The 11044-nt window shown below is 53.4% G+C and overlaps 1 protein-coding gene across 1 annotated transcript; it reads right to left on the reverse strand.

Annotated features, from left to right (window-relative positions):
* Window positions 1-1226: 1226 nt before the first annotated feature.
* Window positions 1227-8718, reverse strand: QARS1 (glutaminyl-tRNA synthetase 1). The gene is made up of 24 exons (XM_082664053.1): window positions 8575-8718; window positions 8282-8429; window positions 7800-7909; window positions 7568-7643; window positions 7293-7357; window positions 6684-6737; window positions 6498-6558; window positions 6089-6160; window positions 5127-5212; window positions 4875-4961; window positions 4336-4435; window positions 4142-4220; window positions 3952-4060; window positions 3722-3852; window positions 3523-3615; window positions 3272-3409; window positions 3101-3188; window positions 2868-3011; window positions 2654-2758; window positions 2372-2464; window positions 2130-2257; window positions 1970-2036; window positions 1770-1895; window positions 1227-1359 (listed from the first exon to the last, which is right to left on the reverse strand). The coding sequence occupies exons 1-24, from the start codon at window positions 8689-8691 to the stop codon at window positions 1309-1311; spliced, it is 2328 nt and encodes a 775-aa protein (XP_082520179.1). The 5' UTR covers window positions 8692-8718; the 3' UTR covers window positions 1227-1308.
* Window positions 8719-11044: the final 2326 nt, after the last annotated feature.

Consider the following 11044-nt stretch of genomic DNA (forward strand, 5'->3'; position numbering starts at 1 on the left):
TCTTACATTCAACCCTCACAGCCAATGAGTGCCGAAAGCCTTTCTCGCGATGATTGGAGCGTCGAATCCCGCGAGAACTAAGGCTGCCTCCTGGCCAGACTTAAAGGGAACGCTTCTGCAGAGGAGAGAGGCCGAGACTAGGGCTGCAGTAGCGGCAGGAGCCCGGGGTGTAGGGCGGAGCGTACCGCCCTCAGACGCCCCTCCATGTGGGGCGGAGCCAGGGCCGGAGATCGGCCTAGCCCTGGAGCCTGGGCAGGCCTGGGCTTGAAGCTTACTCTCAGGACCCTTCTGCCACCTGCCGGGGCCTCCTTCTCGCAGCCTCACGCGGTGCGGGGACCAGCCTCTTACTTAAGGTGGCCCCCACAGCCTCTGACCTAGGCCTGGCGCCTCCAGCCGCACCCCACCTGGGAAGCCCCGGGTCACTCTCCTCCAGGAGTCCCTAGCATCTGGGACCAACCCCTCACCCTCTACCTGCTGTCATCCTAATTCAGCCTTCCGCAGTCCAGTCCACCTTAAAGCGGGCCTCGGGTAGCCTGGTGTTTGTATACAGGGAAAATGTGGAGGGTGTTAAAGCTGCAGGCACACGCCGGCTTCACCAGTAGCCCACACTGCCCCAGAGGGGCATAGACTATCATACTGTTTCTTAAAAAGGCCTCTGGAGCTTTGCACTTGTTCATCCTTCCCTGGCAAACTCCTAGTCCTTTGGGGTTCCCCTCAGGAGTGACTTCTAAGAGTAATCTTCAGAGGCCCAGGCTGGGTCAGAAACCTCCTCCAGCCTCACACAGGCCCCAAGGAGACATCTGCACAATACCTGGTCGCCCTCTGTCTCCCCAACTAGGTGGTGGACTTAGAAGGCCACCACACAGGTCTTCCTCATCTCACTGTGCCTGGCACATAGTAGGTACTCAATAATTATTTTTTAATGACTGTACTAGTAGCTAGGCCTCTCCATCTGCCTAGGCATGCAGGCAGACACAAACCTTCCAGGTCCCTCTGACACAAGGCTCCTAACAGTGGAGCAGCATCCCAGGACCCACCATTCCCTCAGACCAGGTGCAGAAGATAACGAATCAGGCCCAGGCCTCAGCCCTCGAGCATCAAGAAGTGCACCAGTGGTTTCAAAGCTGTCAGTACTGCTCTGTGTGTAGCGTACCTTCCCCCTCCCTGAGCATGACTCTAAGGCCCTTGGGTGCTAGGAGACCAGAGAGATAACACAGACCCCAGGGGGATTTAGCTGTTCTTTATTGACATGGAGTCTGGGTACCCCTCGCCTCCAGAAGGTTGAGATAGGTCCACAGGACTTCCAGTTCACACTTTTCCTGGGTCCTCCTTCAGTGTGACGGTCCGGTTGAAGACAAGCTGGAGGGCAGAGGGGGAGGAATGACCACCAAGCCAGAACCAGGCCAGAAGGCCTAAGTGGGTCTCACCAGACACCCCACTCCAACCCTCGCTTCATCCCAGAGGAGCTGAGGGCCAAGAAACTCTAGTTACCAATAACTTTTTGACTTTGGCTAAAGGACTGGATGGCTCTGGGTCTCCATTTTATATGAATTATAACAATCCCTATGCCTGTCCCCTACCTTGAGGAATAAGAAAGGGTTCATACAAAATTTTGTGCACGGACTTAACCTCTGAGCCTGTTTCCTCATCAGTAGAACGTGAACCCCACCTCAGGTGGTGAAAATTAAGTAAGGAAGTGTCAGCAAAGTGCTTGGCACAGAGAATGGCAGCCACCACCATCATTGTTGCGGAAAGGTAAATTCAAGCACCTGTCCCTGGCGGCTGTCTGGATCCACAGAAAAGTAACCAAGCCGCTCAAACTGGAACTTGTCAAAGGGCTTTGCCAGGGCCACAGAACAGTCCACTAATGCTGCCTCGACCACTTGTAGTGATGCCTGTGGGCAGAGAGCTCAGGTGGCCATCCAGCCAGAAAGGCCCACCACCCTCACCCCATACCCCATGAGCCTACCGGGTTCAAATCACTTAAGAATCCACCAGGCACCTCAGCAGGATCCTCAGGGTTCTTGTGCTGAAATCTGCAGCCAGAGTAAAGGTCAGACTCCAGCTGGGCAGCCACAGCAAGCAATGCCCATCTTGTACCTGCCCCAACACCAGCTCTGTTCACTCACAGTCGCTCATAGAGGCGAATCTCACACGTCAGAGGCTGTGATACCCAGTGAATAAATGCCTTGGGCTTTTCTCCAGCATCTGCCCGTCTGCAGGTCACCTCAAGGCTTTCCACACAGCCACTGGGGCCCTGGAAGTCAAGGGGCCTGCAATCAGACTTGGACACCACTACCAGGACTGCAAGCTGCACCCAGATCCTCACCCCAGCAGGCACTGTGGTAGGAAGGCTGCAGCTGGCTCTCACCTTGACAACATGCTGCAGCTCGATGACGTAGCCTGTATGCCTCAGGCCCACGGGCTGGCCCCATGCCAGGCGCTTATAGCCTGGCTCTGGCTCCTAGAGGTAGGAAGTAGGGTGGACACAAGAGGCTGCAAGGGTCGGGCAGGTACAAGAGGCTTCTCCCACCCCTACGTCTGGCAAGGATTGGTTTGACTGAAGCAGGGAGTAGATGGACTGATAGAAGAGATGAAGGGCCCTCAGGACTGGGCCCAGGAACAAACAGGACCCTTCACCACCCCCATTCACCTCTTTGAAGTCAGTCCTTTCAATGAAGACAATGGGTCCAAAGGGAATCTGATGGAAGCCCTTGGTCTCATCAGCTGGGAAGCTGGGTACCTGAATGTCCAAGGACTATAGTAGGAGATAAGTGTCTGAGTCACACTAGGCACTGGGATTCCCACACCTAAACCCAGGTGCAACCCCCACACACACACACACACACACTCTGAAGGAGACTTACCTTGGCAGCAGGAAAATTGGTGATGACCACCTGTAATGGCTCCAGCACAGCCATGGCCCGAGGGGCTGTGTCATTCAGCACATCACGCACACAGGCTTCTAGCAGATGTGGTTCCATTGTGGTCTGTGCCACTGTCACTCCCACCTAGCAGGAAAGGACAGCATCAGTCACAGCCACAACCACATACTACAGTGCTCAGCCCCCACCTGCCCACTCAGCCCACTCGGCTATACCCGAGCACAGAAGTTGTTGATGGCCTCAGGAGGGAAGCCCCTCCGACGTAAGGCTGTGAGCGTGAAGAGCCGTGGGTCGTCCCAATCCCTGTGGGCGAGGTGGTGGTGAGAAAACCTATGGCAGCATATGCTACTAGTACCAACCTTCATTAGCCAAAAAGCCACACCTACCGCACAGCGCCAGCTGCCACAAGCTGGAGAATCTTCCTCTTAGAGACAACAGCATAGTGCAGATTGAGGCGGCCATACTCCCACTGCACAGGACAATAGACGTCCAGTGCATTGCACAGCCAGAAGTAGGAAGAGCGTCTGGGGTGGGAGGGCAGAGTCAAGACTGGCCACCTCCAACCAGGGAGAGACCGGCAGGAAGGGCTGCTGGAATCCCACTGGCCCTCGCCTCCCCACGGACCCAGCTCCCTCACCGGGCCTGGAATTCCTTGGTGCAGAGTGAGTGGGTGATATGCTCGATGGAGTCACAGAGGCAGTGTGTGTAGTCATAGGTGGGGTAGATGCACCTGCAGGGCATAGGCAGTGGGCCCCACCATTCGGCCCCACTCTGCCCTACCCATGGCCCACCCGCCACTCTACAACTCCGCAACCCCACCCCAAGTTCACACCAACCAAGTGTCCCCTGTGCGGTGGTGCGGTGTATACTTGACTCGATAGGCCACAGGGTCCATCTTGCCATCCTCCATCACCAGCTTCATCCGCAGTGTGGCCTCACCCTCTGCAAACTTGCCCTTGCGCATTGCCTGAGAGGAAGCAAGGGCTCAGGCTGCCACTCAGCACAAGGGCATCTCATTCTCAGTATCTTGGCCCACCTAGACTCAATTGCACGCCCAGAGCCCCACCTCGAAGAGTAGCAAGGACTCCTCTGTGGGACGGTCTCTCCAGGGTGAGGGCAGTGGGTTGTGGCCTTTGAGCTCCTCTCCTCGCTGGTGGCACACATAGGCCTGACCCCTATGAGGAAGGGGTGTGAATGCCCAGCATGGATGTGCCCTGGTCAGTCTGCCTGGCTCCACATCATGGCTCTGGCCTCACCTGCGGATGAGCTCCTCAGCCCACGCATACAGCTGGTCAAAATAGTTGGAGGCATATGTCACCTTGTAAGGTATGTAACCTGGGGCAGAATGAGATGGGTATTAGCAACCAATCAGGGACACCCAATGGCAGGCCATGGCCCAGGGAGAGGCCCACTGATAAGCAGTTCTGCCCAGGCCTTCCCCAACCCATACCCAGCCAGGCCACCATGTCGCAGATGGCAGTGAAGAACTTTGCTTCCTCCTTCTCAGGGTTGGTGTCATCAAAGCGCAGGAAACAGATCCCATTGTTGGCCTAGGAAAGTTGCAGTATCTGTGAGCTCCCACATCATCAGTTCCTACAATCCATCTCATCAAACTGGGACATTCTCAGAGCTCTCCCACATCAGAATTGAAAATATCTTTCACTCACCTTCCTGTATCTAAATGCCCTAATAAACAAGGCATCGCATACTAACGTGGGACACAGCATAGCCTCTTCCTAAGCCCAAGAGGTTGCACTGGGAATTTCCGCAAATGTGAACTCACTGCCTCACCAAGAGTTTTTCCTCAATGAGCCCAATTGAGTGGATTCCTAGGTATCTATCACACATTCCTAGGTATCCCCTCCAAGGCCTCTGTCTGCTCTGGGACACTTTATGGGAGCAGCAGGAAAAGCAGGGGTACCTCTCTGGTACCTAGTCATGGGAGCAGCAAGCAGTTATGCTGCTTGCCAAGTCCCCAGACACACTCACCTTGGCATAGCCAAAGTTGAAGTTGATGGCTTTGGCATGTCCAATGTGCAGGATTCCATTGGGTTCTGGTGGGAACCGGGTACGTACCTGAGATAAGAGAAATGGGAGCAGAGGAATCAGGTCAGAGCTCAGACTACACTAAAGGATGACCCTTCCCAGGGAGGCCATGGTGATAGGTAAGGCGGGATAGTATGGAGGCAGCCCCAGGCAAGTGATGATGGCACTAGCTAGCCTGGCAATACTCCCACACACCTGTCCTCCAGTGATCTCCAGGTGCTGCTTCAGTAGATCCATGGTATATGGAGTGGTCACATAGCCCGGGGTCTTGTAGTTCTCACCTGCCAGGGCCAGAACAAGCCTGATGATACCAGGCTGCAGCCCAGGGCTCCCTATCCCAGGGACCTGACTACAAGAATTGCTATTAAGATCCAGCCCTCCACAAGAAAAGAAAACCCTCTTACACTGTTGGTGGGAATGTAAATTGGTGAAGCCATACGGAAAACAGTACGCAGTTTCCTCAAAAAACTAAAAATAGAGTTTCCATATGATCTAGCAATCCCACTAACAGGCATATACTCAGACAAAACTATAATTCAAAAAGATACATGCACCACTACGTTCACAGCAGCACTATTTATAATAGCCAAGACATGGAAACAACCTAAATGTCCACCGTTAGATGAATGGATAAAGAAGATGTGGAACATATATACAATGGAATATTACTTAACCATTAAAAAGAATGAAATAATGCCATCTGCAGCATCATGGATGGACCTAGAGATTATTATACTACACAAAGTAAGTCAGAAAGACAAATACAATATGATATTACTTATAGGTGGAATCTAAAATACGACATAAATGAACATATCTACAAAACAGACAGACTCACTGACATAAAGAACAGACTTGTGGTTGCCAACGGGGGGAGGAGGGATAAGGGAGGAAAGTACTGGGAGTTTGGGATTAGCAGATGTAAACTATCATATATAGGATGAATAAACAACAAGTTCCTACTGTATAGCACAGGGAACTGTATTCAGTATCCTGTGATAAACCATAATGGAAAAAAATATATATATGTATAACTGAGTCACTTTGCTGTACAGCAGAAATTAAACACAACATTACAAATCAATTATACTTCAATAAAATTAAAAAAAAAAAAAAAAAGATCCAGCCCTCCACAGAGTTTCAACCTGCCTGCTCACCAGGCTTGTGGAACTTAAGCGCCTCGCCTCGGAGCTGCTCCATCAGAGACAGGGTCTGAACAACAGTCTCACCTGCAGAGAACAGACCAAGGAAAACTTATTCTCTGGATACAGCTCCCACATCCAGCTCAGGGAGGTGCCTGTCGATACTACCCATATCCTGGAACCAGAGTAGAACCAAGCAGTCCCCTCTTCCCCCAACCCCAGAGACAAGAGATACAGAGCCAGACTTCTCAGGCCTCCTCTGACTAGTTTCTGGGTAAAGGAAACACCAGAAATTCCAGTCTTGCAGCAGAAGACAGAGTGTTGATTAAGCCAACGGCCTGAGGAGTCTGGGCTATAATGACCCATCAGGTGGAAAACCCAGATATCAGGGAGTTGAAAGTGACAGGAGCCTCAAGCCTCTCACCATTCTCTACCACATCCTTTGCTGTTCTTCGGTCTGTTTCTTCTGGCCGAGCCTTTGCCACCTGAGAGAAGTTCAAAAGTTGGGTCAACGTCTCGGGATCACTGGGGTCAGATACTCCCTTCTCCAGCCTGAAGTTTCACCCTACCCCATCTCATTCCCAGGACCCAAGACCATGCTCAGTCCCACCTTGGGCTTCTTCTCCAGATCAGTCTCCGTCTTGGGACCCAGGAGGTGGAGGACCTGAGCAGAGACCAGAGTCAGAGCTGGGACAGGAGCCCATGACTGACCCAACCCACCCATCCAGCTAAGGGCTTCTTGGTTCTGTCTACTGGCACCACCTTGAAAAACCTACCTAGCCCATCCCACCTCTGCTCCTCACATGGTTCTGCGGCCTCAAATGCTTTTTCCCTCCTGAGGGTCGTGGGCTCAGGTAACAAAAACAGCCATTTACAGAAAGGAACTGTGGGCCCAGCATCAAGATATGCCATCTACCTCAACCATCACCCTCTTGTGATTCTCTGCCAGCACACTGAGATGAAGGCCACATCACCCTTATTTACAAGATGAGGAAACTGAGGTTCAGAGTAAAGCAACTCACCCCAACTTAGGCAGAACCCAGAGGCCCAAGTCTTTCACTGTCCAACCGGGTGCTGCTCCCTCTACCCCAAGCTCTACTATCCACCATCAGAATAGGAATAGGCTTTCTTCCCCTTCCACCACCATTTATCCCTCAGTGGACTCTAGACACTGTCTCTGGCAGGGTCTTTGCCTGCTTCAGCTCAAGGAGGCACCCACCTGCATGTCTACTTCGTGCTTGATCATTTTGCCATCTGCCCACTTGAGCGCAGCCCGAGCCTCTCCTAGAAATATGGGCAGAGGGAGCTGCAGAAAGGCAAAGCAGGACGTTGCCCACCCTCCTTCCCAAGAAAAGAACCTGGCTGACCTCAAAAACCACAGCCAGACCACTTTTAAGGTGTTCCTATTCCTCTTCCCACCTCCCTCTCACCCATGCAGAAGAGAAGGCATGACTAGAGAGAATAACATAGTCCCCTGCCCCAGGCCCTGCTCACCCATCAGCAGCCCCATATTGAAATGGTAACGCTCTACTAGGAGCTGGGGTCGGTGGCGATTTATGGCAGCCTCCACCTACAGAAAGCCAAACCATGTGGTTCAGGAAAGTGTCCTTCAGAAATGCTCTAGGAACCCACACCCTCACCCTGGGTCTTCCTGGTTGGAAAAGCTGAGCCACTCCTTTTCAGGTTCATTACTAAGGAGGCAACCGATGCGTGGGGAAAGACTCACAGCCTCCTCAATCTGCTCTGGGGTCACCACAACGCCCACGCCGCATTCCTGCTCAAAGACCATGGTGTTGATGGGGTCCAGGGGATGACTCCGCACATACTCAAGGGCAGCTGAAAAAAGAGAGCCAATGAATTTGTGGCATCTCAGCTCCAGGAAGTAGGAAGACAAAGCCCTAATCCGATCCATGAAACCCCAATTAGTTTGGCCTCCTGGGTAATTAAGTCTTGCACCTCTAGAGAAGCCCTGAGGTCACAGGAAAGAAGCATGTGCTCTGAGGGAAACTCCCTCAGACCTACAATTCTCTAGTCCGTCTCACCAGAGGTGGCCCTCTCCATCCCTCAGTGCCAGTGCCTGGGTTTAGAGGGGAATGCACAACTAATAATGCAGAGAGACGCTGAGGGACTTCGCAGAATGGGTAGATAGGGACCTTGGCTGAGAAGAAGAGTTGGAGGTGGAAGCGGCAGGACAGGCAGGGGTCTCACCGCTCAGCTGGGTCTCCGTATGGATCTTCCTATTGGCTATGTAGCTCACGAGGAAAGAGAGACGCCGCGGATCCCGGAGTCGGGAGGCCAAGCCATAGAGCAGGGTCCCGGTAGCCTTGTCGATGGTGCAGCCCAGAGTCTGTTGCGCCTGAGGTCAGAGGAGTCAGGAGATAAGCCCCATGCCCACTAAGAAAAGCCTGAACAAGACAAGGTAGGTTGGTTGGGGTCAGGACCCGGCCTGGCGCTGCGTTGGGGAACAGTCGGCAGCCCGGACCAGGGACTTGGGTTCGCACCTGGGTCGCCGCCTCGCGCAGCTGCGCGCTCAGAGCCGTGTTCTTGAGCGTCTCGCGGGCCTTGTGTTCGCTCAGGCCGAGGCCGGTGAAGAGCGACAGAGGGTCCAGAGCTGCCATTGCTGGGACGCCGGAAACCGAAAGAAAACTTTGGGGCCAATCTGTACATTGGCATTAGCTCACTGGCCAATAGGAGAGCGACGCCGTCAGGGAGAGCCAATGGTGTCCTTCCTTGGCTGGAGGGGGCGGGGCTCTCCAGGGCTGTCAGCGCCATTGAAAGGGCAGAGGGCGGCCTTTCCGGCTTTTCAAGGCGCTTCACTTCCGTCTTCGTGCTCCAGGTCACTATAAGGGGTAGTGGCGACGGGACTTCAAGGGATGATTTGCCGCGGACCTGGAGGGAAGGTGTTCAGCATCCAGGCAGGAGGCAAACATGGGCATGGCTCTTTGCTCTTCGACTTTTCTCCTTCAGCCCTGGAAACCTCGGGACTATCCCAATTCTGTTCTTGGGAACAAATGTGAGTCCCTATCGCGTTTCTGACGTCAAAGCTTTGGAGTTGTCACGGAAACATTTGAACAAAATGAAGCCCGGGAAATTCTGTCAAGACTCGAGCACAGAGAATGTCTGAAATGGCCCATCGATGGGCCCCAAAAGTCTGGCACTTTTTGAGAACCCACCTGGACACACACCTGGCCAGGAAGGGCCTCTCTTAAGTTTTGTGATGATTTGGTTTAAACTCTCCTGTCTGGGAATTCCCTGGTTGTCCAGTGGTTAGGACTGTGCGCTCTCACTGCTGAGCGCCTGGGTTCAATCCCTGGTCAGGGAACTAAGATCCCACAAGCCACGTGGTGTGGCCAAAAAAATCTCCTGTCATACTTACCCCCCTTACCAACACATGCATATGTCAGGAAAACCACAAGCAGATTAGACCTTGAAATCCACATGCAGGTGTTTGACAGGATATTTTCTTGAAGTTGGGATAGGGTGGGACAGAGGAGGTAGAATAATCATGATGATGTTCTTGGGGGTCTCCCCAGTCTCATTGGACTTCCAGGACCTGCTGAGAATCATTAGGCTGAAACTGAACATACAACCTGTTTTCTTTATGGAACTGGAGCTGCTGGTGGTGACATGATGAGGAGATGCCCAAATTTGGGATGGGAACTCAGGCTCTTAGAGGCCTTGTCATCACTGATACTACCGGACTTTCAAGCACTGGGCAGGATCCTGACTGCAGTCTGTATCCATAGTGTATCCTTGTTTGTTACTATATCCTACTAATGAGTGAGTCCATTTCTGGGCCCCACATGATGACCACATGCCAGGTTCTGCCCAGTGCCACACTCCGCATCAGTATCCAGAGCCAGCCCTGTGTCTTGGCTCCCCATGGCATTTTGGCCCCAGCCTGATGCCCAGCCCAGCCAAGGCCAGGAGCAGGCATTAAGCAGGAGTTGCAGTGCAGTGGTGCCACAGACAGGCACTAAGAAGCAGAACCGTAGCCACGCCAGCCCTGTGCTGAGTCCACAGCTGCAGGTGTCTAGCTCACCACAAAGATGCCTAAGAAGAGCAGGGTACCTGATGCCACCCAAAGATCCATTACAGCACCATGACCACCAACACTAAGTCCTGCAGGTCTAGTGATGGCCCCCTCAGTGGGGTCAGGGCCTGTACCCTCTTTCCTGGTTCCCTCATAGTGCTGACCCTGTGGCTCCATGTCACAGGATGAGGCAGTTGCCCCTACCAAGAATGCCACAAGTAGTGGCAGGCTAGCCAGTCCTCTGGAGCCCTTTGACTTGCACAGAGCAGAACCATCAAGTTGGATGGGTGCATGCCCAGGGGACTGGCTTGCTCGCATAAGCCTCTGGCACTACTTCAAGGAAAATCAAGAAAACAATGAACGAGGAGAAAAGCCAGGGAGCAGCCAGCAAGGCCCAGCTGTGGCATGGGAAGAGGCAGGGTCCAGTAGCCAGACCTACGGACAAGTCCCTGTGGCACAGGCTGATGCACAGAAGCAGCAGTGGCCACAGTGCTGAGGGCCATGGCAGCCTTGTGCAAATGCCCCAGAAGGGTAATGTGGCAGGCTCAGCAGCAGCAGGGCTATGGTCAGAGGTGGACAGAGCCCCTTGAGTAGTGCATTCAGCACATGCAGATCACCAGTGGCCAGACACTTGGGGCTGCACACAGTGAAGGCCCAGCACAATCCTGTTGCAGCCCATGCCTAGCAGCCCCTCCAGCAGTGTGCCAGCACCAACACCCAGCTTGGCAATTCCACCATTACCGCAGGGCCTCACAGCCAGCAGTCCAGGCCCCTCTCCATGGCCAGCAACCCCACGTGGCCCTTGTGCTGTTGTCCCAATAGAAGAAACCAATGCTAGTCACAAGGCTAGCTTTCTCCAGGAGCTCCTTCTGCTCTCCACCACCCCTAACTCCCTAACTCCAGCCAAGGAGTCCTAGCAGGGCCCACATGCTGAGCTT

The sequence above is a fragment of the Grampus griseus genome, assembly GCF_964374135.1.
Source record: "Grampus griseus genome assembly, chromosome: 10".
Taxonomy (NCBI): domain Eukaryota; kingdom Metazoa; phylum Chordata; class Mammalia; order Artiodactyla; family Delphinidae; genus Grampus; species Grampus griseus.